General features: G+C 43.8%; 2 protein-coding genes across 18 annotated transcripts in view; both read left to right on the top strand.

Moving 5' to 3' along the window:
- The window catches only part of TPM3 (tropomyosin 3), a 31,495-nt gene extending 19,480 nt beyond the window's left edge, over positions 1-12,015 (top strand). For 10 of the 17 annotated variants that reach the window (XM_059674776.1, XM_059674777.1, XM_059674774.1 and 7 more), the window contains one exon: positions 10,672-12,015. In XM_059674776.1, coding sequence (XP_059530759.1) covers positions 10,672-10,675 — 4 coding nt within the window. In that variant the 3' untranslated portion in view covers positions 10,676-12,015. Of the gene's footprint in view, positions 1-55; positions 256-9,382; positions 10,444-10,671 lie in introns of those variants that run through there. The other 7 variants (XM_059674779.1, XM_059674788.1, XM_059674786.1 and 4 more) reach the window with 3 other exon arrangements.
- Positions 12,016-12,106: 91 nt separating this feature from the next.
- Positions 12,107-26,376, top strand: part of NUP210L (nucleoporin 210 like) — a 54,951-nt gene continuing 40,681 nt past the window's right edge. Inside the window, exons 1-9 of the mRNA XM_059674792.1 lie at positions 12,107-12,234; positions 12,472-13,656; positions 15,869-16,005; positions 17,093-17,224; positions 18,687-18,780; positions 20,730-20,880; positions 23,043-23,175; positions 23,857-24,015; positions 25,942-26,010. Coding sequence (XP_059530775.1) covers positions 13,442-13,656; positions 15,869-16,005; positions 17,093-17,224; positions 18,687-18,780; positions 20,730-20,880; positions 23,043-23,175; positions 23,857-24,015; positions 25,942-26,010 — 1,090 coding nt within the window. The 5' untranslated portion in view covers positions 12,107-12,234; positions 12,472-13,441. The remainder of the gene's footprint in view (positions 12,235-12,471; positions 13,657-15,868; positions 16,006-17,092; positions 17,225-18,686; positions 18,781-20,729; positions 20,881-23,042; positions 23,176-23,856; positions 24,016-25,941; positions 26,011-26,376) is intronic.

Raw genomic sequence — 26,376 nt, forward strand, 5'->3', positions numbered from 1 at the left:
TGTGTAGATGGATGCTAGTCCTTCTCACCTAGCGTCTCCTTACTTTTTCATACAGATAAATTGCCACCGTTTCTGCTCTGTTCTGGATCTGCCCCCTTTCCTCGGGGAACCCAACGCCCCACTCTCACTCTGGATTCCATTTGGGTCAGCCTGGCTGGTCCGTCCCCAAGGCATTAGGATGGGGGGGGGGGGGCACAAAGCAACTTATGTATTCTCTTCCACCCCCACCCCAAATTAAAATGTTCAGCTGCTGGAGCCTCATGCCACCCTGCATTTGTGTCCTTGACAAAGCTGCTGCTGTCCCTGAGAAAGAGCCTTCGGGGTGTGGTGTGGGGAACAGCTATCGTAGGCTCTCCCTCCTCTGACTTCTATAATCAAAGCCACTTTTGTGTGTGTCTGTCTATTTTTTCTTGACATTTAAACTCTCCTGATCTGAGTCTATCAGAATGGTGGTCTAGTAGTGGAGCCCTAGTCTTACTGTTTAAGCTGAATGAGATCATCCAAGTCCTTTACTTCCACTTCTTAAGTCATCCCGCCTGGAATGTTCCATCCTCTCTTCAGGTTCTCCTCCTTTGATTAAGGTCGAGAGTCCATTGAAGTGCCTCCCACTACACATTTTCTACCCTTTTACCAGTGATTCAAATAGTGCGTCCTCAAAACACTCGGTGGACCCAGATATGTTACCATTAAAACTGGTCATCCCAAGTCCCAGAAAAACACATGGGGGATAGAATTTTCAAGAGTTTCGTGTTTTCTTCCTGAAATCTTTCTTGCATATGTGAGGCTTATTACCATTTGCCTCCTACTATGAGACAAGTGATAAGTGATTATCAGAAAAACTAACACAAGCATGCCTATTTCAAATAATGTGCACAGGGTGGTAATGATTTCTTACGTGCATTCATAGGATAAATTTCTGTTAGTAAAGTTGTTCCTGGTTTATATTATGGAATTAAATATCAGTATTTTGGAAAATTTCAGTTTACACACCAGAGGTGATTCAATCTGGATGGTGTGGTGTTCGGTTGTACTTATTTAAGCACCTAAGTTTTGTTCACTTAGTACTTTAGTTTCCCAGCAAAGTATATATTTTAATTTTTCTTTTCTTTTAAAAAATTTTTAAAATTTATTTTAGATAGAGGAGGAAGGAGAGAAACATCATGTGAGAGGGAAACTAATTGGTTGCCTCCCCAGCATGTGCCTACTGGGATCAGACCCAAAACCTGGGTGTGTGCCCTGACTGAATCAAACCCGCCACCTTTCGGTGTATGGGATGACGCTCCAACCAACGGAGCCAGGCCAGCCAGGGCAAAATTTGCCTTTCTTTTCTTTTTTATTAATCCTCACCTGAGGATATTTTTTTCTATTGCTTTTGTTTTTTTAAAGAGAGTAGAAAAGAGGGAGGAGGAGAGAGATAGAGAGAAAGAGAAAAACATAATGTGAGAGAGACACATCAATTGGTTGTCTCCCACGAGTGCTCCAACCAGGGCTGGGGATTGAACCTGCAACCCAGGCATGTACCCTTGACTGGGAATCGAACCCAAGACCCTTTGGTGCGCAGGCCTACGACCTAACCCTGAGCAAAACTGTCCAGGGCTGCTTTTCTTTTCAACAGATAGAGGCAGGTAGAGAGGTTTTCCTTGACCTAATACTTGAGTTCAGGTTTTTTTCTGTCTTTACCATTTTCTTCCTGCCACATAGCCCTTGAAATTGAGGTACAGATTTATTTATTCAGCTGACACTGGTATTTTCTATGCACAGGGTATTAAGGTGGGGGCAGAAATCATCAAAGATGAAGACACCATCCTTACTCCCAGATTGCTCAGAATCTAGTCGGAAAGAGAATATTTATATAATACATAGTCAAAAATGATGTGTGATAAGTGCCACAAATAAAGTGCTGTGGGACTTCACAGGGGGAGGTAATGATTCCTGTGGGGGATGTTTAGGAAAGATGAAAGGAGGCATATAATAGGTACTTAATAAACATGTTGAAACTCGACTCTTCATTTTTATTAGGTTCCAAAGCTTGGATTTTTGACGAGCAGACTTTAGTTGAGGTATAGTGGACATTGAACATTTCAGTCAAAAAGTAGAAAAAGAGCCGAAACCGGTTTGGCTCAGTGGATAGAGCGTTGGCCTGCGGACTGAAAGGTCCCAGGTTCGATTCCGGTCAAGGGCATGTACCTGGGTTGCGGGCATATCCCCAGTAGGAGATGTGCAGGAGGCAGCTGATCGATGTTTCTCTCTCATTGATGTTTCTAACTCTCTATCTCTCTCCCTTCCTCTCTGTAAAAAATCAATAAAATATATTTTTTTAAAAAGTAGAAAAAGAATAAAGGCACAGATAGAGATGGGAAGGACACAATATCTATAGAGGTCGATTTAGACAGTAGGGACTGGTATGTTGAAGCCAGGCTGGGCGGGTGGTTAATTTTATTTTCTAGGTAATGGGGGTGACACTGGAGATTTCGAATAAGAAGAGTTAATTTGGCAGCTGAGTTAAGAATATATTGGGGGGGGGGGAGAATATATTTGAAGGGAAGCAGATTATCAAAGTGATCCATGAAGACAATGATTCCCAAATTTCATCTATTTGCATACCACTTTGGGGACTTGCCGTATTCACTTATTGCCTACATTGTTTTCTTCAGATTTGCTCTTGGTTTCAATTTTGTTTTGTTCTTACTCTACACCAGTGGTTCCCAACCTTCCTAATGCCATGACCCTTTAATACAGTTCCTCATGTTGTGGTGACCCCCAATTTCATTGTTACAAATTGAACATAATTAAAGCATAGTGATTAATCACAAAACAATATGTAATTATATATGTGTTTTCCGATGGTCTTAGGCGACCCCTGTGAAGGGGTCGCAACCCACAGGTTGAGAACCGCTGCTCTACACAATTCTAACTTGAAATCAAAGGTTTGATGTGTGCTGCTGTGTTTCCTAATGCACATTAAAGAAATACAGATAATAAACATTTTTTAAATTCATGAATGCATACTGCTTGACATCTCACCTCCACTAGCAGTGACTGTGCCATACTTCGGGAAACACTGGGTTAGTTTATCGCAGTTTTCCTAGGGGTAATAATCTGGTCTAGAGTAATGGTGGTGAAGAGATGGCTTGAGGAGGGGTACTTGGAAGGGCCTCGCCACTAAATGTGAGGAGGAAAAGTCAAGGACTGGTTCTGAGCGTGGGAAAATGCTGGTGGTATAGGTGTAGGGAGGACATGTGGAAGGTAGAGACTATAAGTCTGAAAAACTATCAAGTATCCAGGTGAAACAATCCTGGGCCTTGATTTGGGAATCCATAAGGGTGACAAGCAGTTTAGGCCATGGGAAGTAAGTTAGAACCTTAAAGACAATTGTAAATGTAAAAAGAAGAATTAAGCAAAGAGAAAAATCTATAGACGAGGAAGCCAAATGGAATTGGTTAGAGGGATAAAGGAGAATGAGTAGCCTTGATACTTTATGAAGTTCAGGGCTGATGATTTCAGTGATTCTCAACTTTGATAGGTTAAGAAGGAAATTAACTGAAGATGGGACGATGTCGTTGATACTGTATTTGAAGGGTACATTTTTAGCCTTAAGAGCAAGGAGAGGAGCCCTGGCCGGTTTGGCTCAGTGGATAGCACATCGGCCTGCAGACTCAAGGGTCCCAGGTTCGATTCCGGTCAAGGGCATGTACCTTGGTTGCGGGTGCATCCCCAGTAGGGAGTGTGCAGGAGGCAGCTGATCGATGTTTCTCTCTCATCAGTGTTTCTAACTCTCTATCCCTCTCCCTTCCTCTCTGTAAAAAATCAATAAAATATTTTTTAAAAAAAGAGCAAGGAGAGGAGACATATTTCACAGAGAAAAAAAGTGAATTGGTGGAAAGTATTATAGACAGTAGCTACATATGGCTGTTGAGCACTCAAAATATGGCTCATATTACTGAGGGACTAAATTTCTAATTCTGTTACTTTTCATCTAAATTTTACAGTCACATGTGGCTAGTGGCTACTGCACTGGATAGTATAATCCTAGATGTTTTAGTATTTGGGCAGAAGGAGTTGACTTTGGTACAGAGGGGCTTCTTAAAAAGGAAAGGAGAGAATGGGAATGAGAAAAGTGAAGTGTTATCCTGGTAGCTCCTGTCTTTCTCCATGTCCATGGCTGGTGTGATCAAGGATAGAGACCAGCAAGCCATGGCAGCTGAGTACAATTTGAAATGTTACGTTAAATTCATTCTTTAATTTAATACTATGTATCCTTGCAGGAACCATCCTATCTAATAAAAGAGAAAAATGGTAATTGGCGTACGACGATACCCTTTTCATTGGCTAATCAGGGCTATATGCAAATTAACTGCCAACTATGATTGGCAGTTAACTGCCAACAAGATGGCGGTTAATTTGCATATGTAGGCACAATGCAGGGAGGCGAAAGGGAAAGCAGGAAGCAGCCCCCTGCCACTGACAGTGATCGGAAACCCAGGGGGGAGCTAAGAGCTGGGGGGCAGGGCAAAGGCGGTCTGATGTAGCTGGACGTACTGTGATTCTTTTGGTCTTTTAAGGTTGGAATATGTAGCGCCCTGGCCAGTGATAGCAGGAAGTAGGGGTGGAGCCAGCGATGGGAGCTGGGCACGGTCGAAGCTGGCAGTCCCGGGAGCTAGGGGTCCCTTGCCTGGGCCTAAAGCGGAGCCCACGATCGCGGGGCCGCTGCAGCTGCGGGTCCCCGCTGCCCGGGCCGGACGCCTCTGCCGGAGGCCTCAGGCCTGGTCAAGGGGCCGATCCGGTGATTGGTGATCGGAGGGTGATGAGGGTCAACTCCTCTGGCCGAGGCATCAGGCCTGGGTGGGGGGCGGAGCCGGGGATTGGGGGGATATGATGGTCCCCTTGCCCAGGCCTGAAGCCTGGGTCAGAGGTGTCAGGCTTGGGCGGGGGGTGGAGCAAGCGATCAGAGGGAGATGGGGGTCCCCTGCCCAGGCATGATTCCTGGGCCAGAGGCCTCAGGCCTGGGCGGGGGCCAGAGCCAGTGATCAGGGGGAGATGGGGGTCCCCTGTCCAAGCCTGACACCTCTGGCGGAGGCGTCAGGCCTGGGCAAGGGGCCGATCAGGCGATCGGAGGGTGATGGGGGTCTACACCTCTGGCCGAGGCATCAGGCCTGGTCAAGGGGCCGATCCTGCGATCGGAGGGTGATGGGGGTCAACGCCTGAGGGCTCCCAGTATGTGAGAGGGGGCAGGCTGGGCTGAGGGACACTCCCCCCCACACACACACCCAGTGCACAAATTTCGTGCACCGGGCCCCTAGTCCTATAATACTTAAGTCTGGATCTTCTATTGGAAGGGGGTCAGGCATCATAGGTAATCTCAGAGTAAAGTGCTTGACATCTTAGCTTTTTCCTCTTAATTTCTAAGAAAGAACCACAGGCTGATAATGTGTATTCTTTATTTCCTCGTTGCCATTGTTGGAATGATGGACAAAATGTGGCTGCACCCCAAGTTACCTGACGGGTGGCTCTAACCTGTTACTTTAGGCAGCCTTATCTTAGCTTCTTGTCCTTTCCTGTAGTATTGTTGGGATACTCCCCAGCCTCAACATTGGGGGGGGCGGGGATATCAAAAGCAAAATCTCTTCTCCCTTGAACTTTGAGGCTTTAAAGTGGATGCTTTAAAAGGGGTCGCAACCCACAGGCTAAGAACTTTAAAGCCTTTACTCTGAGATCTTTCCTGTTACTGAATGAAGTTGACCTAATTCAGAGGACGACGAAGCTTAAGGATGTCCCGTGTTCATGAGATTGTTCTCTAATTAATTAGGCACGGCTAAAAGGCAATGAGACCAAATGGACTCTCTGGGTTGCCTTTTTTTGTTTGTTTTATTTTGCTGTTATCAGGGAGCCAAGAGCTTTAATGAGCTGCTATCTGATCCTGAAGTTTTAGTCACTAGAGATAGCGGAGTTTAAAACTTTACTTATTAAATAAGTTCCTTGTGAGCGAACAACCACATTTGTCTTTCTGACCTCATGCAATTCTAAGGGGACTGTGAGTTCTGGGAATTAATCAAGCAATAAAATGCTCCCACTTCTCTATTTCTCCTCTAAATGGAACAAAACCCTCATTGACCAGACTGTTTTAAGGGATAAGATTCTGCTTACACCTTCGTTCCAAGACAGCAGTGACTGGATGCTACAGGGGAGTCAGGCTGCACGTGGAATCTATGTGTAAGGGGCGTCCCAGTGATTGTGACAGGTCCAATCCTAGGCCTCATGGAGTCTATAGACTAGTATGGTGGGTTTTTTAAATTTAGTCCAGGATAATCCTGGGGCGTCCAGAACAGTTCTACTTATTACTGCCCTCTGCCCAGTAAATATCTGTATGGCCTTCTAGTTACTGTGACAATTAAAGCCTGCCTCCACACATTTCCAAATTGTCCTCTGAGGGGAGAGGAAGGGCAATGTTGCTTGTATTGAGAGCCACTGGTTTAGAGGACAGTGCAATTTTAAAAGTTCATTCTAATTTCTGCCCCTTAAAATATAGCTATTATTGCCCTAGCCCAGTGGTTCTTAACCTTCTGGCCCTTTAAATACAGTTCCTCATGCTGTGACCCAACCATAAAATTATTTTCGTTGTTACTTCATAACTGTAATGTTGCTACTGTTATGAATCGTAATGTAAATATCTGATATGCAGGATGGTCTTAGGCGACCCCTGTGAAAGGGTCGTTCGACTGCCAAAGGGGTCGCAACCCACAGGTTAAGAACTGCTGCCCTAGCCGGTTTGGCTCAGTGGATAGAACATTGGCCTATGAATTGAAGGGTCCCTGGTTCAATTCCGGTCAAGGGCACATGCCTAGGTTGTGGGCTTGATCCCCAGTGTGGGGCGTGCAGGAGGCAGCTGATCAATGAGTTTCTTGTATCATTGATGTTTCTATCTCTCCCTCTCCCTTCCTCTCTGAAATCAATAAAAAATATATATATACAGCTATTGTCCTGGATGGTGTGGCTCTGAGAGGTCACCGGTTTGATTTCCATCAGGGGCCCATGCCTGGGTTTCCAGCTCAATCCCCAGTGATTGTATAGCAGGCAGCCAAATGGATGGTTCTCTCTCATCGATGTTTCTCTTCCCTCCTTTCTCTCTAAAAAAATAAATAAAATAAAATAAAATAAACAGCTGTTATTTTGGAGTATTCCCTTCCAGGATCTTCTTATACATGTATGCTTGTTTTCTTTCTTTTTTTTAATCCTCACCTGAGGATATGTTTTTATTGACTTTAAAAGGAAGGGGGGAGCCGAAACCCCCCTCAGTGGATAGAGTGTCGATCTGCGGACTGAAGGGTCCCACGTTCGATTCCGGTCAAGGGCATGTACCTGGGTTGCGGGCACATCTCTAGTAGGAGGTGTGCAGGGGGCGGCTGGTCGATGTTTCTCTCTCATCGATGTTTCTGACTCTATCTCTCTCCCTTCCTCTCTGTAAAAAATCAATAAAATATATTTAAAAAAAAAAAAAGGGAAGGGGGGAAATAAAAAAATACCAAAGAAAAAGATAACAATAAAAGGAAGGGGGAAAGCCCGGCCGGCATGGCTCAGTGGCTGAGTGTTGACCTATGAACCAGGAGGTCAGGGTTCGATTCCCTGTCAGGGCACATGCCCAGGTTGCAGGCTTGATCCCCAGTGTGGCGCGTGCAGGAGGCAGCCAATCAAGGATTCTCTCTCTCCATTGATGTGTCTTTCCCCCTCCTCTGAAATAAAAAAAAGGAAGGGGGAGAAGGAGAAAGAGAAACATTGATCAGGTGCCTCTCATATGCACCCTGACTGGGAATTAAACGTGAAACCTTTTGGTGTGCGCCTCCAACTAACTGAGCCACCCAGCCAGGGCTAAGCTTTTTGTTTTGATAGTGTACATAAAGTGGAAAGTATTATTAGGAACATAAAAGTATCTTTTTCATATTAACATCTTTTTTGTTTTTGTTAATTCTCACCTGAGGGTTTTTTTCTCCATTGCTATTCAGAGAGAATGGAATGGATGGGGAGGGAGGTAGAGAAAGAAACAGTAGCATCGATGCGAGAGAGACACATGGACACATCAACTAGTTGCCTCCTGCACCGTCCTGTCTGAGGTGGGTGTGGGAGCGAACTCAAAATCAGGTACTTGCCCTTGACCAGGAATCAAACCCCAGGCAGACCCTTTGGTGCTCAGGCACTCTAACCACTGAGCTACACCGACCAGGGCTCATGGTGACATCTTGAGACAATTTTGAAACAGGCTGTAAAACAGGAAGAAACTTTACGTGAACTTCAGAGGCTGATACAAATTTCCATTACCCCTGTGCTGCATTTGAATTCTCCGTACCCCCCCTTTAAGGTGTGCTCCAAGTAGAAAATCCAGACAAAGCCAAGGAACTTGAGCACTTAACTACTTGTCTCGGGAATGCTGTGGTTATAGGAAACAGCTGAACAGTAGCTGAAATAAATACGGGGTTTGTTTTTATTGCATAATAAAAGTTTAGTCTTGAGCAACTGCGGTCTGATGTAGCTGGACGTACTGTGATTCTTTTGGTCTTTTAAGGTTGGAATATGTAGCGCTAGCCATCACATCCATATTCAAAGGCAAGAAGGGAAGCTAAGATGTCCCAGGAACTCCCAGCAGATTAATCTCTATATCTCATTGGTCAGAACTGGATCACATGACCACCCCTAGCTGCAAGTGACTGAAAAAAACTAGAATAGGATAGTCTTGATTGGCTTGTACCAGTAATTCAACTTCCCTGGCCCTGAGCACACTGTTAACCCTAACAGGTTTGGGGTTTTTTGGTTTTTTGTTTTGTTTTTAAAAGGGGGGAAGTTGGATTTTGATTAAACAAACCACTATGATAGTTCTATTCCAGTGCCTACAACAAGAAGCATTGGAAAGTGTAGGATTAAGTGGGTATAGGGATATTTGCCCCAATCTACCATTCATAATGGTGTATTAAATGATCTTACAGAAAAATGTTCAACTGTTCACTTGGTCATTTCAAACTTCATTATTATAAATGTATTTCTTGGACTTGAGCTGTATTCCTTTCTTTGCCCTGTTTCACTTGTCTCCGTTTCTTAGCCTAGGGAATATATGCTATGAATGTGTTTTTTCTCCCTCATAATGTTGTCCTTCCAACTTGTTGGTCTGAGTGTTTTGTTTTATTCCTCTGTTGATCTTTCCATCAACTGACCGACTCTCACTGCCCTCCGTTTGAATCGTCCTTGCACCCATTCTGCCTTACAGATGCATGTCATGTGTGCCAGCTAGTTGAAAGTCTCAGATTTACATCTGGTTCTCTACTAACCTTCCCTTTTTCTCTTTCTTCTCCTCTTCCTCCTCTCCTCTTGTTTTCTCTCCTTCCTGTCGCTGCTGCAGAGCGTCTCTACAGCCAACTTGAGCGAAACCGCCTGCTCTCTAATGAGCTGAAGCTAACGCTGCATGATCTGTGTGACTGATGGCAGGGCTCCCTGATGCCCATTAATCCCAGCTTATTGCTCACACCACTGACCTGGACCCCAGTAAAAAGCTGATTGTCTTTTTAAAGTTTATTAAGTTGCCCTAAGCAAATTGCTTTTCAACTGGGGCGGTTAGAATATTGTTGACTTCCTGTGTAGTAGGAATGTTTAATACTGCATTTCTATCCCTTTTCAAGAGCTTGTGGGTGATGAAGGGAGGGGCCTGAGAGGTTATAGTGAGAAAACTCGGGAGAGTTCTCTGCTTTCCACCCTTACTTGCTGCTCTTTCACTTGTGCACTGACTGTAGGATACTTCCCTTGCATGGATGTTTTCTAACAATAAAAGGAATGATTTGACAAGATGTTGTAACTGCTTTATCTGCAGGCCCAGCGATGGGCCCTTCTGACTAGATGCAAAAAAGGCGTGGAATGTTCATAGATCTGTGTGCCATCACCTTCCCTGAGTGAAAGATTTGAGTATTTTCCCACTCCCTAGAGCAGTCAGAGAGGTTTGCTTTCTGCGCAGATTAGATTCTCTTTAATGTCCAGCTACTGGTTTTCTTCCTGACATTTTCCATGCCGCTTTTCCCTGATTTTATGTTTACTTTTAACTAACTGTGTCACAGGCTAGTTCTGAATAAACACTGCAAACATCTTAAGGTTTTGCTTACACTTATACGTTTGATAATATTCTTGGCTTTATTTCCTTTACAGATATTTTACTTAACTGGGGGGGGGTTCTTTTATTTATCCCACCAATGGTTCCTTTCCTCTCTAGATCATGAGAATCCCCCTGTACGCTTTTCAAGTTGAGATCCTAATGTTTCTATGGTAGACATATACCCATTCTTATTCTCTGTGGTCAAACCTCAGTGAGCCATTGTTCTCTGGGCAAAGCCTAAAGGAGTTGATGGTGATGTTTAAGGCTGCCTCCTTTGGGGACTGAAAGCGATAAGGCTTGGTTGGGTGTGGGAAGTAGAGGAAATGACTGATAAGGTTCCCAACTCCCCCAGAAGTACAGCAGCGCCTGCAACTTCAGTAGGCAAGCCAGTGGCCCTGCAAACCAAGTGATGCAATAGCTCACTTCTGTGGCTGAGAAGGCAACTGCTTTATTAGTCTGCAGCTTCCCTGCAACAGGAGCAGTTCTCAGAGTGGGTAGACCTTGAAATTTACTTCTGGTTTTTAATGTCTCTCCTTTACCCTCATTAGATAAACTGAAATGCACCAAAGAGGAACACCTCTGTACACAAAGGATGCTGGACCAGACTCTGCTTGACCTGAATGAGATGTAGAGCCACCCAGTCCCGCCCTGCCGCTGCTCCTCCCTCTGACCCTGACTCCGCCTGAGGCCAGCCTGCTTGAAGCTGACCTTTAAACTGAGGGCTGATCTTTAACTGGAAGGCTGCTTTCTCCTTTCACTGCCTCCCACCACCATCCCACCCCCACCCCCCGCGTCTTTTTCGCCAAATTATCTCTGCCTCCCCTCAGAGATTTTGATTGGGCTAGAGGCTGAGCACCTTTGGGAACAACATTTAAGGGAATGTGAGCACAATGCAAAGTGTCTTTAAAAGCATGTTGTGATGTACACATTTTGTAATTACCTTTTTTGTTGTTGATGTGGCAACCATTTGTAAAACATTCCAAATAATTCCACAGTTCTCGAGCAGCAGTCTAATCCCTTCTCGCTTTTAGGAGGTAATTTTGCCCTCTCCATAGAGAAGGGAAAGAGGTATGGGCCTGCCTTACTGAGAGCCCCCGAGAGCCCAGAGAATGACTCCACTGTGGGAATCATTGCTTTGTGCAGAGCACTAGCCAAATCGGAAAGGTGATTCCAGGAGGAGTTGGCCAAAAAAAAAAAAAAAAAAGTGATGTTTAGGTTTCAGCTTTTAAAGCATCTTTGGGCAATTTATTTTTTCATCAGAAGTGACCAAATTAAAATGGTGAGACCTCTCCGTCAGAGACCAAATTCTAGTCCCACCTCTTCCCTTTCAAGCCCAGTGGTTCACAAAATGGATCATGTGCCCCTTAGGTTGAAGTGACCAGTTATTTGCTCTCCTGCCTCCTTGAAAGAAAGAAAATTATGTTTTTGCCACTGATTTAGCCAAATGAAACTCATCTCATTACCCTTCTCTGGGTCTGAAGCTGCTGTCTCTAAAAGTGCCATCTCATTGTGCTTTGTACCAGTTAGTGCTGGAGAAATCTTGAATAGTTTATGTACAAAACTTTTTAAATTTTGTATTATTTTGAAACTTTGCTTCTTTGGGGTTGGGGCACACGCCACCCCGTCTGGCTGTGAGAGCTCGCTACAGTCTGGGCTGGCAGTGTGCTGATCTTTAAGTTTCTTTCACCACCTAATGCCCCATTTTTAGTGAGGTTTCTGTGAGGTCTGTTAGGTGCGCATCCTGCAGCTTATTGGCTTAAAATGTACTCTCCTTTGGTGTGGTCCCTTTGGGGGCCAATTTGGAGAAAGAGAAACCAATAGTGCAACTGTTTTGATACTGAAAATTGAACAAGTATCTTTTTAAAATAAAGAACCAGTCCCTCCAACCTTCAGACCTACTTGACTTCTTTTTTTTTTTACTAATCCAAATGTGCTTTCTCCACAGGAACTGAGGTTTGGGTAAAAAATCAGATCTTTGTAGGTGGTAGCAACAGGACATTAGAGTATATGCTTTGGTAGCATACCAAACGGGGTTCAAAACTCAGCTCTGAGTTCCTAGTTGTTATGTCCTGATACAACAACGGTAAAACAAAGATACCATGTATCAGCAGGTAAATGGGAAAATATTTTTTTTTAATATATTTTATTGACTTTTTACAGAGAGGAAGGGAGAGAGATAGAGAGTTAGAAACATCAATGAGAGAGAAACATCGATCAGCTGCCTCCTGCACATCTCCTACTGGAGATATGCCCGCAACCCAGGTACATGCCCTTGACCGGAATCGAACCTGGGACCTTTCAGTCCGCAGGCTGACGCTCTATCCACTGAGTCAAACCGGTTTCGGCAGGTAAATGGGAAAATTTGAAAAAAATCATGTGCCAGTCCTTTTTTGTTGTTAACCCTCACCTGAAGATATTTTTTCCATTTATTTTTTTTAGAGAGAGTGGAAGGGGGGTGGAGAGAGAAACATCGATGTGAGAGGCATATCGATTGGTTGCCTCCTGCACGTGCCCTTGACCCGGAATGGAACATGAAACCCTTAACAAGAAGTGCTCTTAGCCCAACTGGTGTGGCTCAGTGGTTGAGCCTCGACCTATGAACCAGGAGGTCACAGTTCAAATGCTGGTCAGGGCATATGCCCAGGTTGCAGGCTGAATCCCCAGTGTGGGGCGTGCAGGAGGCAGCCATCAATGATTCTCATCATTGATGTTCCTATCTCCTCCCTCTCCCTTTCTGAAATCAATAAAATGTGTTTGTTTGTTGTTTTTTTTTTTTTTTTTAAAGAAGTGCTCTTAGTATTTGCTTAGAGATTGTGTGAGTGGATAGCTTTCAAAGTTGCCTTTGACACACCAGTGCCTGGCATTCCTGCACCTGGCCATGAGGCTGGCCATGAATCTGACATACTAGTAAAAATGACACGGATCCCTTGACAGCAACCAGCTCTAGCTGTTTATACTTCAGACTGGAAAGTTTTTCCGTTCATAGGCACGGATCAATGCATAGAAATTACTGGCCCCCCCCCCCAAAAAAAAATTTTTTTTAAATTGGAGGTGGGGTGGGGTTAGGGGCCGAATAAGGTAAGCAATCGAATTAACCTGGGAGGAAGTTTTATTTACTAACAAGACCTGCCCTCCGATATTTAAGTGGGCAGCTGGGTTTGTGCCTGAAGTTTCCATCCTGCTGGTTTGCTGGAGCGTTGAGTGCCGGGGTTCCCACAATTCCGAGCCAGGCGGCCCCGCCTCCCGCCGGCTTTCCGCGCGAGGATTGGCTGGTGGGGCCGGTCGGCCTCGGTGAGAAAACCTGAACCCACAGGCGCCATGACCGGCTCAGGGACACCCGGCCCCCCGGGCCCAGGCCCGGCTCCCTGCCCGCCCCCACACCGCCTCCTGCTGCTGCTGCTGGTGCTGCTGGTGCTGGTGCCGCCTGGGGCCCTGGCCAACAAGCTGAAGGTGCCGCAGGTGCTGCTGCCCTTCAGCCGGGAGCCCGGCCGCGTGCCCTTCCTGCTGGAGGCGCAGCGGGGCTGCTACACTTGGTGAGGGGTTGGGGTCCCCGGGTCTGCGCCCCACGCCACCCGGCGAGGATGGGAGGGGCTCACCGGGTCAGAGGCCCGGGAAGGCCGTGTGCCCAGGTGGTGCCTTTTCCCGAGGGAGGCGGTGGGGTGGAGGCGGGAGCGGAGTGGCCAGGTTCCCCTGTGGCCTGCCCTCGCGTGGGAGACCCGAAGGCTGCGTGGGACACGGCTCTTACCCGAGACCTGCCCGGGACGTGACACTGTGTGTGTGTGTGTGTGTTGGGGTCACTGTGGGAGTGGGCATTAGAGCCCGCGGAAGCCCCGGGTGGGAGGTCTCTGGTATTGGGGCTCACCAACATGGGGATCCCCCAGGGCACACAGCCAGAGAGAAAGGCCGGAGGGATTTACTCAGGAGCAGAGGCTTGGGGTGAATAAAGGGGGTTTCCGTGGGAAGGCATCGCAAAACATAAACTGTTGTGTGCTTAACTAAGCACTTGGCGTGTATTGACTCCATGTTTGTAGTCTTGTAAGTACATTAGTCCTGTTTTACAGACGAGGGAACTGAGCCCCGGAGACCACGAAGTACACACTGCTTGCAATATGAAAAGATCCATTTTGGGTGGCGGCGAGATCTGCCCTAATATGTTTTCCCGCTTATAGGATGGCGCCCTCCTGAGCGGGCGACAAGGGTGCTCACCTCTGGGGGGTGACTCTGACCGAGGATGGAAGGACATGACTTTCTTGGTGGGGGGACCCAATGATAGGTTGTGAGGCTACCCAAGGTGTGAGGGAACCTAACTGAAGTGGGCTTCAAGGTCTCGGGTTCATCCGAAAAGGAGTGGATTTCCCTTTACCATCTCCTAAGACAGGGGTGGGGAACCTTTTTTCTGCCAAGGGTCACTTGGGTATTTATAACGTCATTCGGGGGCCGTACAGCATTATTGACTGAGCCTGGCTGGTGTGGCTCAGCAGTTGAGCAGGGACCTAGGAACCAGGAAGTGGCGGTTGGATTCCTGGTCAGGGCACATGCCCAGGTTGCTCTCCTCCCTTCCTCTCTGAAATCAGTGAAAACATAATTTTAAAAAATTAGCTTACTATATTTGGTCAAACATTTAATTAACTCAACCCTAATGCCTTGGGAGGGCCACCCCAAAGTATTGCATGGGCCTTACACAGCCCTCGGGCCAGACGTCCCCCACCCCTGTCCTAAGAGAGCACTAAGGTCTGCTTAGAGCGTAAGAAGCTCACATCCCATTTCATGGGGAAATGTAATTGTAGGATAACCCCTGTGATGTATTTCCTGATTGAGAGGATGATGCAAGGAATCTTTCCAGCACTGAAAGCCATTCCATCCATCCAAAAATTTTAATGACTTTTTTTTTTAAGTGAGCTCACACCTCGTAATTTCAGCAACTTTACCATCTTAGATATCAGCAACCCAGTTTCTAGAATTGATGGAAACTCATTCCTGAGAGTATGAGAAAACCACTTCTCTCATTATTGGAAACACATCAATCCTATTTTTACATACTGAGGGAAGCATGTAGCAATCGCATTTTAAAAATATATTTTATTGATTTTTACAGAGAGGAAGGGAGAGGGATAGTTAGAAACATCGATGAGAGAGAAACATCGATCAGCCGCCTCCTGCACACTCCCCACTGGGGATGTGCCTGCAACCAAGGTACATGCCCTTGACCGGAATCGAACCTGGGACCCTTGAGTCCACAGGCCGACGCTCTATCCACTGAGCCAAACCGGTTAGGGCAGCAATCGCATTTTAAATATTGAGGAAGGAATGTAATTTTGCACATGGGATCATTGGGAAATGGTTCTGTCTCTCCCACTTAAATCTTTTTTAAAAAAATTTTTAATTGATTTCAGAGAGGAAAAGAGAGGGAGAGAGAGATAGGAACATCAATGATGAGAGACAATCGCCAATTGGCTGCCTCCTGCACGCCCGTCACTGGGGATTGAACCCACAACCTGAGCATTTACCCTGACCGGGAATCAAACCGTGACCTGGTTCATAGGTCAATGCTCAACTGCTGAGCCACACTGGCTGAGCCAGTCTCTCCGACTTAACTCTTGTTTCCTAAGTAATGTTTCTATTTTGAGGAGTGTCATTTAAATACCCCTGGTAGTATGTAATAATGGACAAAATAAAAGAAATTGTGTTCCACCAAAAGTTAACCCACTTATTCCTATTTGATACTCAAGCATTTTATTCTGGCAGGCGTTCCACCCATCCTGATGTAGTAACTGTTGAGCCTTTATATGAAAACGGCATCTTATGTTCCCAAAAAGCGGTACTTTTTGCTGAATCTACCCAACCTATACGCCTCAGCAGTATTATTCTTGCTCGAGAGATAGGTATGTTGAGAGAAAACACAATATGTAACAGTAAAATAATTGTGACATCCTATTCTGTGACTTTTGTGTGTGTGTGTGTGTGTGTGTGTGTGTGTGTGTGTGTGTATTCAGCACCTGCATGTACCTGATACAAGAGGGAAAGAATTATTTATCAGAACTAGCTTAAGTGTTAAGGTCCGAGATTGGTCTTGAGAAAGGCCAAAGGCTAGTACTTCTCAAAGTGTGGTTGGTGAACTTATACCATTAGCATCACCTAGCTTGTTAGAGGTTTTGTTTGTTTGTTTGTTTTTAGAGAGGGAGGAAGGGGGAGAGAGAGAAAACACACACAAACATGGCAGTGGTAAGAGAAACATCATTTGGTTGCCTTAGGCATGTGCCCCCAGTGGGGATAGAACCAGCAACCTACGTATGTGCCTGACCAGGAGCCAAACAGGTGACCTTCCAGTGCACGGGACAACGCTCCAAGCCACTGAGCCACACTGGCCAGGGGAGAGATGTAAATTCTTAGGCCCCTCTCAGTTCTGCTATGTCAGAATCTCTGGGGTGGGCCCAAAACAAGTTTTCTGGGTGATTCTCATCCATACTAAAGTTTGAGAAGTACTGCACTAGTCTGTTTTAAACTAGAACAGCTCAAGAAATGCTATTTGTATCCAAAATCAGAGCAGGACTGACATTGTTGCAACCATTTTACTTAACTAAATACGTTTTTAAAAATCTATTACCATAATTTCATTAAAGGAAAAACATTTTAACACTTCAAAAGTAAGATAGAATGTAAAAATAAAGTTTAGTCCTTTAAAGTGAATAAATTTGATTACGTACTATTTTAAATTATTTTTTTCTCATTTTTCAATGGATGAATGAAAACATACATTGTAGATCAGTGTTTGGGAGTCGATGGTCTAATGTTTTATTATAAACAAAAGTTCGTATGTTTTGTCATTTTGCTGTTTTCTTCCACAGGTTGAAAGCAACTGTTACAGCCTTTCTTTTTTTCAAATATTTAGAATAAGATTCTGAGTGTTTAAGACATTTAATAGAGTCATGACCTGTTAAGTTAAATTCTCAGTGTTTGGATTCATTGTAGTGACTGACCATGAGCTGCGCTGTGATGTGAAGGTTGATGTGATAGACAGCATTGAAATTATATCTCGAACTCGGGAACTTTATGTAGATGACTCACCACTGGAACTGATGGTGAGGGCATTGGATGCTGAAGGTAAAGAAGTTCAGAAGATTCAACAAAATTACTTAAAGTTATACTCCTGTATGTTTAGTACTTCGAAACAGAAACTTGAGAGATAAAAGTAGATTGAAAGCAATATTTGTTTTCTCATATGAAGCTCATGTATATAAGGAATTAATAATTATGAGCATGGTTCAATACACTAGCTAATACTTTCATAAAATTTTCCTGCCCTAACCGGTTTGGCTCAGTGGATAGAGCGTCGGCCTGTGGACTGAAAGGTCCCAGGTTCAATTCCAGTCAAGGGCATGTACCTTGGTTGCGGGCTGTGCGGGTGGCAGCTGATCAATGTTTCTCTCTCATTGATGTTTCTAACTCTCTATCCCAGTCCCTTACTCTCTGTGAATAATCAATAAAATATATTTAAAAAAAAAAAGTTTGCCAAACCGGTTTGGCTCAGTGGATAGAGCGTTGGCCTGCGGACTGAAAGGTCCCAGGTTCGATTCTGGTCAGGGGCATGTACCTTGGTTGTGGGCACATCCCCAGTAGGAGGTGTGCAGGAGGCAGCTGGTCGATGTTTCTACCTCTCTATCCCTCTCCCTTCCTCTCTGTAAAAAATCAATAAAATATATTTAAAAAATAAAAATAAATTTTTTTCCTGCTATATTGAATTGTTGGTCATCTCAGAAGATTTATTGAATGTCCAAATTCTGCCACTTAGCTTCTGCTGATGATCCCTAAACCAGCAATTAAGAACATTATTTTAGAATTTATTGCTAGCTCTGTTTGGTAAGTCCACTTTCTGTAGGCTAGGAAAATTCAATGTAAACCTGTGAAAACGTTTTATAATTTTTCTTTCTTGAGCATGGTTTTATATTGCTTAATATACTGTGCTGATGTTGTAATATATTTAAAACATTTAAAGTTATTGCCTCTTTCTAAACTATTCAGTAAAGAATAGTTTTTTAAATCTGAAGAGTAGATGTATTAAATTATCCTAGAATCTCAATTTTATAAAATTTTTGTTGAAGGGACCAGGATTTAGGGATTCCTGTCAACTCTGAGGTAGACTACAAGGGGGCCTTTATGTAAAGAGAAACAGAAAAAGTGGCATAATTTTTGTCAACCAGAAGCTAATCATTTTGAGTCCTTTTTCAGAAAGCTTGTGCAGCAGTAGCACTTCTATTGTTTATGTAGGGATCTTCCTGGTATATGTATTTTAATTAATTAATGATAAGTGTTTCCATTTGTTCATGAAAAAGGCCCAAAAGTAATTTTCTAGTTAGGTTTTCCTAACTAGATAACCTGTATGGCATATAAGCATAACCAATAGATGCAGGCAACAGGGGGTGAGGGCAGGATTGGGGGGATGGGAAGGCAATGGGGGGATAAGGACACATATGTAATACCTTAATCAATAAAGGGGGGGGGGGAAGATACCTGAATGTTTTTGAGTATGTGATTCTGTCTTGTCTGCTTTTGACTTGATCTACAGGAAATACTTTTAGTAGTTTGGCAGGTATGATGTTTGAGTGGAGCATTGTCAAGGACAATGAATCATCAAGAGGAGAACTGTCTAATAAAATCAGGTAACCTTGCAACCTAACATAAACCATCTGACTCTGAAGGAGACCTCTGCCTTTGTGGCACACTGAACAACAACCATTTGTGAGGGCATTAATTCTGCTGTCTGGACTTTTTTAGAACAGATAAATTTACCAGGTGGGGGGATGTCTTTGATATAGTAGGATGTAGGCTATAGTATGGTATGGTTATAGGTACCATTTTGATAGTTTAATTTGATGTATTGCAAAGGAGTTCATGCATTCAGGATTATGTACATCTAGAGGCCCGGTGCACAAAATTTGTACATGGGTAGGGTCCCTAGGCCTGGCCAGAGATCAGGGCCGATCAAGGCCTTCCGGCTGCCAGTGGAGCCTTCCTTTGTTCCGCACCACCCCCTATTGGTCAGCGCACGTCATAGAGAGCGATCGAACTCGGGTCTCCTGGTTGAGGGATGTCCGACTGCCCTTTAGGCCCGATCCCATTCACAATCCAGGACTGCTGGCTCCCAACTGCTCTCCTGCCTGCCAGCCTGATCACCCCCTAACCCAGGGGTGGGCAAACTTTTTGACTCAAGGGCCACAATGGGTTCTTAAACTGGACCAGAGGGCTGGAACAAAAGCATGAATGGAGTGTTTGTGTGAACTAACATAAATTCAAAGTAAACATCATTACATAAAAGGGTTCGGTCTTTTTTTTTTTTTTTAGTTTTATTCATTTCAAACGGGCCGGATCTGGCCCGCGGGCCATAGTTTGCCCACGGCTGCCCTAACCACTCCCCTGCCAGATTGATGGACGCCTAATTGTTCCCCTGCCGGTCCGATTGCCCCCAACTGCCCTCCCCTGCAGGCCTGGTCCCCCACAATGGCCCTCCCCTGCCAGCCCAGTCACCCTAAACTGCCCTCCCCTGCAGGCCTGGTTGCCCCCAACTGCCCTCCCCTGCCGGCCATCTTGTGGCCACATGGGGACGGCCATCTTGTGTTTTGGAGTGGTGGTCAATTTGCATACTGGTCGCAGCTAATTAGCATATCCCTTATTGTATTGAAATGACGGTCAATTTGCATACTGGTCGTGGCTAATTAGCATGTCCTGTCGTGACTAGCATATCTGGGCTAATTAGCATATCCCCCTCTTTTTATATAGGATTATGTAGGATAGGATTATTTGAGTCAGGTATATATTCTGGCCATTTTGTTGTTCAAGCTATCTGCACGTGCTGAAATCCAGTAAGTGGGAAAAATAGTATGAAATTTTGTCTTCAGTACCAAGAAGTAGCTCTGAGATCATCTAAGTTTTAGTCCAACAACAATTTTAGCCAGAAGCACATTAAATACTTTTCTTCTATCTAGTTCTTATGGGGAAAAATTTTTTAAAACTTTTGCCCTGGCCAGTGTGTTCAGTGGTTAGAGTGCTGAGCTAGCATTGAAGGGTCTCAGATTTGATTCCTGGTCAAGGGCATGAACCTGGTTGCAGGTTCAATCCCTGGCCCTGGTTGGGCGCCTATGGGAGGCAACCAGTCGATGTCTCTCTTTCTCTCTCTCTTTTCCCCCCCTCTGCCCTTCCTCCCTCTCTTCCACTCTCTCTAAAAAATCAATGGAGCCCTAGCTGGTTTGGTTCAGTGGATACAGCATCAGCCTGTGAACTGAAGGGTCCCAGGTTCAATTCCAGTCAAGGGCACATGTCCGGGTTGTGGGCTCAATCGCCAGTAGGAGGCGTATAGGAGGCAGCAGCTAATCAATGATTCTCTCTCATCATTAATGTTTCTATCTCTTCCTCTCTGAAATCAATTAAAAAAAAAACATTAAAAAAATCAATGGAAAAAATCCTTGGGTGAAGATTAACAACAAAAAAACAACACAACTGTTTATACTGTATAGCGATTGAAGAGTCTAGGTCTAAAGTTGCTTAGTGCCTTTTGGAGGAAGACTGATTATTTGATTCTGTTAGAAACAAACCCTATTTTAAATCTCTTTAGGATTCTAAAATACTCTGATGCAGAATATTCTCCCCCAGCATATGTAACTGAGATGGAAAAAGAAGGGAAACAAGGAGATATAATTTTGGTGTCTGGGATTAGAACTGGTGCTGCTGTTGTCAAAGTTCGAATTTTGGAACCATTTTATAAGGTAAAAAGTTTGTGCTATAAACTTTCGTTTACCAGTCTTGCCTACATACCAGTAAAATACAGTTTTTTATGTTTATCTATAATAGAAGTTTTCTATCTAACCTGATATAATTTTAGCTAATAGTCATTTTTGAAAAAGTCATTTGAGGTGGGTAAACATGAAAAACAACACTTGTCTTCCTTAAACATTTTGTTACCTATTACAAATAAAACTGCTGTTTTCTGTTAAAACATATAAATGCATTAAAAAGATTTTTATTTCATAGGGGAAGAGAGAGAGAGAAACATCAATGATGAGAAAGAATCATTGATCGGCTGCCTCCCGCACATCCCCCACTGGAGATGGAGCCCCAACCCGGACATGTGCCCTGACCTGGAATTGAACCTCAACCTCCTGGATCAGAGGTTGATACTCAACCACTGAGCCATGCTGCCCGGGCTATAACTGCATTTTATTCACCAACCCCTTGGTGTAGGTCCAAGACCTTTCTTTGATCATGAGTTCACTGGTTAGAACTGTACATACTGTTTCTTGTATAAATTAGCTTCTAGTTTCTTTTTTTATTTTATTTTATAGTAAAGTGAAAAATTAGACCTGTGAAGCAATTTGAATACATAATTCCATATTTTTCAAGGATTTTTACATTTCTCACCTAAACCCAATTTAATAGCACATTTTATCAGTTTGCTTTTAACTTTTCAAAATTTTTAAATTTTTTGCGCTGTCCACGTAGTTCAGTTGGTTAGAGCGTAGTCTCAATATGCCAAGGTTGTGGCTTCGATCCCCAGTCAGGGCACATACAAGAATCAACCAATGAATGCATAAATGAGTGGACACAAAATCAATGTGTTTTCTTATCTCTCTCAAATCAATTTTAAAAAAGGTTTAAATTCTTTGTAGAAACAACTTCTCTACTTTTGCACCCATGGTTTATTTTTTAAGCGTAATTATAATTAAACTAGTGGCCCTGTGCATGGATTCGTGCACATTCTAAGGAAATTAATTAGAATTCCTGGGACGGTACCGTGGCTCGAAGGGTGTCTGCGGAATGATCAGGGTCCCTCTGGCTGGTGGGGTCCCTCGGCCTGGCCTATGGGAATTGGGCCAAAACTGGCTCTCTGACATCCCCCGAGGGGTCCTGGAGTGCAAGAGGGCACTCTGCAAAGTTGCTGTCATGCAGGGTGTGGAACGCAAACACAAGTGTGCAGGAAACCAGATTTGGGGCCAACAGTGCCCCAGCAACAACATAACCCACAGCCGAAGGTGGACTCGCGCTGCCCCGCAAGGAATTGGGCTCCCTCCTCTCTGGTTCTGGGGTGCATCACCGAAGAACCGCCTCTGCCAAGTCACTGCAGCTCAGCAGCTCCTGCGTTAAGCATCTGCCCCCTGGTGGTCAGGGTGCATCATAGGTACCAGCCAGTCGGACGGTTGGACGGTCACTTAGCCTTTTATATATATAGAAGTGCTGCTGGCATACATAGATTTGGGAAAAAACAGTTGTCGTTTGAATAGCATTTAATGCAAGTGGCAGGAACACAAGTGTATAGATATCCCAGAGGGCAGCTCACTAACCGTGTGTTGGGTAAGCCTTCGTAAGAACCAGTATGTTCAACTTAATCTGGGAAGACAGTTCGAGGTTGGTTAAAAGGATTTCTGTGGCCCTAACCGGTTTGGCTCAGTGGATAGAGCGTTGGCCTGGGGACTGAGGGGTCACAGGTTCGATTCCGGCCAGGGGCATGTACCTTGGTTGCGGGCACATCCCCAGTGGGAGGTGTGCAGGAGGCAGCTCTCTATCCCCTCTCCTTTCCTCTCTGTAAAAAAAAATCAATAAAATATATATTTTTTTAAAGAAAGGATTTCTGTGGCATAACAGTGAAATCTTACCTTTTCTCGTTTCAGCATACTTGTCATTTTATTTACTACTCTTCTCCTTTAGAAGGCTCGTCATTTTTCATTCCTAGTTTGAGTGATTTAGAAAGTAAATGACTTAGAAAGTTAATATAGTATTAAGATTCATGATCATTTTTTAAGGTTAACTGAAATTATGATTTGTGATTAAGAAAGCATTTAAAAAAAATCTTTATAAAACTTTTAACAAGGAAGATGGCCTTGAGGATTTTGCCTTAAGTTTGGAAATTTTGATTTTTTTTTTCCTCTTTTAGAAAGTGGCGGCAGCAATAATACGTCTGCTTGTTTTGGAGAATGTATTTCTTGTACCATCCCATGATATCTATCTCTTAGTAGGAACATATATTAAATACCGAGTTGCAAAAATGGTTCAAGGAAGAGTGACAGGTAAGGTGACTTATCATTTCCTAAGACTAACATTTCCCAAATCCTTTCTGCTGAGAAGAACTCCACATTATGTACGCACCTGCTTTTAGCTTTTGTAATGAAGTTTTCTCTGAATGCTATCCTAGAGCTAATACTGGACAGAGATAGTCCCCATATCTTAAACAGATTAAATGCTATAGTTTGGCTGCTTAGCTTCAGTAACCATAGGCATATGAGTTCTCCATTAAAACAACAACCAAAAACTTACCAGCTTCTGCAGGGTAAGGGGAGAAACTTTACCAGAAAGGACATGAATTATCTTGGTAAAAGTTTCTTGAAAAACTCAATTCGGTAACTGAAAACTGAATACTCTATTAACTCCAAAAATCCAGCTGAATTTATAAAGTGTGCATTGACTCCATTAACATTAATTCTTTCCTAACTTACCTAGTGGGGATTCCTTCTGCTACTCTCAGTTTACTGGTTTGTAAGACTACAAGTAATACCAACAATACACTCAATAGTGCCCTCCCCACGTGGCTACTTGTAGAAATTCATCAGAGTGGAAAGGAAATTAGGAACAGATCGTACGTACTCTTCTCTAGGCCTGCTGCTTGATTTTCCTTTTATAATCCAACAATATACTATTGTCTGTTGGAATGGCTGCTCTCATTATATTTATGTACTTTCCATGTCTTACAGAGATGGGATTTCCCCTGGAACATTATACCCTGGAGTTACAAAACCATAAAGTTGCACATAATGCGTCTTTTTCTGGGAAAGTGGCTTTACTGGATGAGAAAACAGCCGTCGTGACCGCCATCCAACTGGGCCAAACTAATCTTATTTTTGTACATAAAAGTATCCTTTTGTTCAAGTTTTAGCTGCCAATATATCTTTCCCTGAGCATGCTAGAAACGCTCCTTGGTAAAATAATTTGTTGAGTGATTATAATACTACTACACATAATTTTCCGCAGGTTTTATTTTTAACAAGAACTATAAATTATTACTGTTACACTTCCTAACAGCAGGGAGAGAAGTAGTTGGAGGGGGCTTAGTATCTGTTGACTTTAGTGCTTATTTGCAGCCTCAGTCACATTATGAGGTTGAGGAAAACAGTTTGGAGGAACTTGTGTGTGAATTTTATTAATTTGTTGCTTTTCACATGAATAAGTGAGAAAAGATGATTGATTAATATTTGTTGAGTTGAGAGTAATTTTTTTAATCCTCACCCAAAGATATGTTTTTATTGATTTGAGACAGAGAGAGAGGGAGAGAGAAACATTGATGTGAGAGAGAGAAACAGGGATCAGTTGCCTCCTATAGGCACCCTGACTGGGAATTGAACCCAAAACCTAGATATGTGCTCTGACCGGAATCAAACCCAAACCTTTTTGGTGTATGGGATGATGCCACGCCCAACTGAGCCACCCGGCCAGGGCAAGTTGAGGGTAATTTTTTAAAATTCACTAAACCTGCTCTGTAAGGATATAACACAGCTCTATTAAAGTTGATGGAAACAAAACAGAATGAAGATTTAAATTCTCAGAAAATTGAAGCATTTGGATTTCATATCTCAGTGTTAGATTTTGAAATATTTCCTATTTTTGAATAGTTGAATCTGAAAGAAATTAATTCATTCAGCAAATATTATATTCCTATACTATATGCTCAACAGTATTCTAAGCTCTGGGGATACAGACTATTTTACTCAGGGTAGTTAGGGAAGTCTGATAAGGTGACATTGCAGCAGTAAGCCATTTCGATATCTGTGAAAGAGCTCCAGGAAGAGGAAGTAGAAATTGCAAAGGTTCTGAAACAGGAGCATGTTGGCCATGTTTAAAGAACAGCAAGGTTCGCCGGGCTGGTGTGGCTCAGTGGTTGAGTGTCCACCTATGAGCCACTAGCCTCTTCAGTTAAATGCTAGCAGAAATACAAATTTATTCTTCTACTCATCTACACAGATCTAATTAGGAACATTATTCCCAGAAGTAACTTCAGTGGGAAAGAGAAAGCATTTTGGTATTACAGATTTGCTGCAGATATTAGAAAATCAATTCATGATTCTTTTTGAGAGAAGACACTTATTAAAGCCGGGGACAGTGAAACAAGGGAGGGCTTAGGGTAGAAGAAGCAACAGGAGAGCCTAGGCCGGGCTGCTTTGCTCTCCAGAAAGTCAGAGAAAAGGGGGCCTTGGAGACAGCCTCAGGGGGTTAGTCCGGGAGGAACTGCTGCTGCCCACTGCTCCCCTGGTTGCTAGTCTCACGGGGACCATTAGAGTTTAGGAGATGCACGCCTGAGAGGGAAGAGAGGCGTGGGCGTGCTCCCCAAAGGGAGAGCGCCTCAAATTAGTGATTTTTTAAAAGTCTGCAGAGCTCAAGGCTGAATGGCAAGCCATTCCTCTCCCTATTCCTCTATCACCACTGTTCACTCCTTCAGCCAGAGCCAGGCCACTTCGTCCTGCTCTCCATCATGGGCTTTGGTGTCAGAATTTACCTGGAAAAAGGGTCCTGCAGCTAAATGAATATTAAAAGCATGGAGCATGGTCTTTTTTCTCTCACTCCATTTTCCTCAAATTTGAAATTCAAGAATACCTGACTCATGTGATTATTGAGTCCCTCATATTTTTCTCAGAAGGGTACACATTTAGGTTTTTGCTTTTCAAGGCATAGTAAAAGGTAGAAGTTTTGTTTGTGGGTTCATTTTTCCCCCCTTTGGCGTAGCACACATTTCTCTTTTCACCCAACTTTGGCTTATATGATTTCCTTAAGCAAAAATTATTAAGATGTCCATATGCGCTCTGTGTCTGGACTTCCAAACTGCACCATATATGTGGTGCAACCTGGATTTTTAGGTATTTTCAAATAACGATTTTCTGAAAGCTAAATAGCTCAAATGAACATGTTGAGACGATAGCGCTTCTTTAACCTTCATTTTGAGATCGAATTAACTACAAATTCAACCTTCCTTTGGCATATTTTCACACATTGTTCTGGTTGTATGCTGTCTGTAAGATGAAGCAGATTGTGGAAAATACAAAGATCCACGTAACACAGTATTGGGTTAGGAAAAGGGACTTTATACAAGGGGGAGAGAATCCGAATGTCGCTCTGTCCGGTTTGATTCAGCGGATAGAGTGTTGGCCTGTGGACTGGAGGATCCTGGGTTCGATTCCATTCAGGGGCACAGCTGGGGCCCTGGTCGGGGCTTCTGCAGGAGA

Source organism: Myotis daubentonii, chromosome 18 (genome assembly GCF_963259705.1).
Source record: "Myotis daubentonii chromosome 18, mMyoDau2.1, whole genome shotgun sequence".
In the NCBI taxonomy this organism is placed as follows: Eukaryota; Metazoa; Chordata; class Mammalia; order Chiroptera; family Vespertilionidae; genus Myotis; species Myotis daubentonii.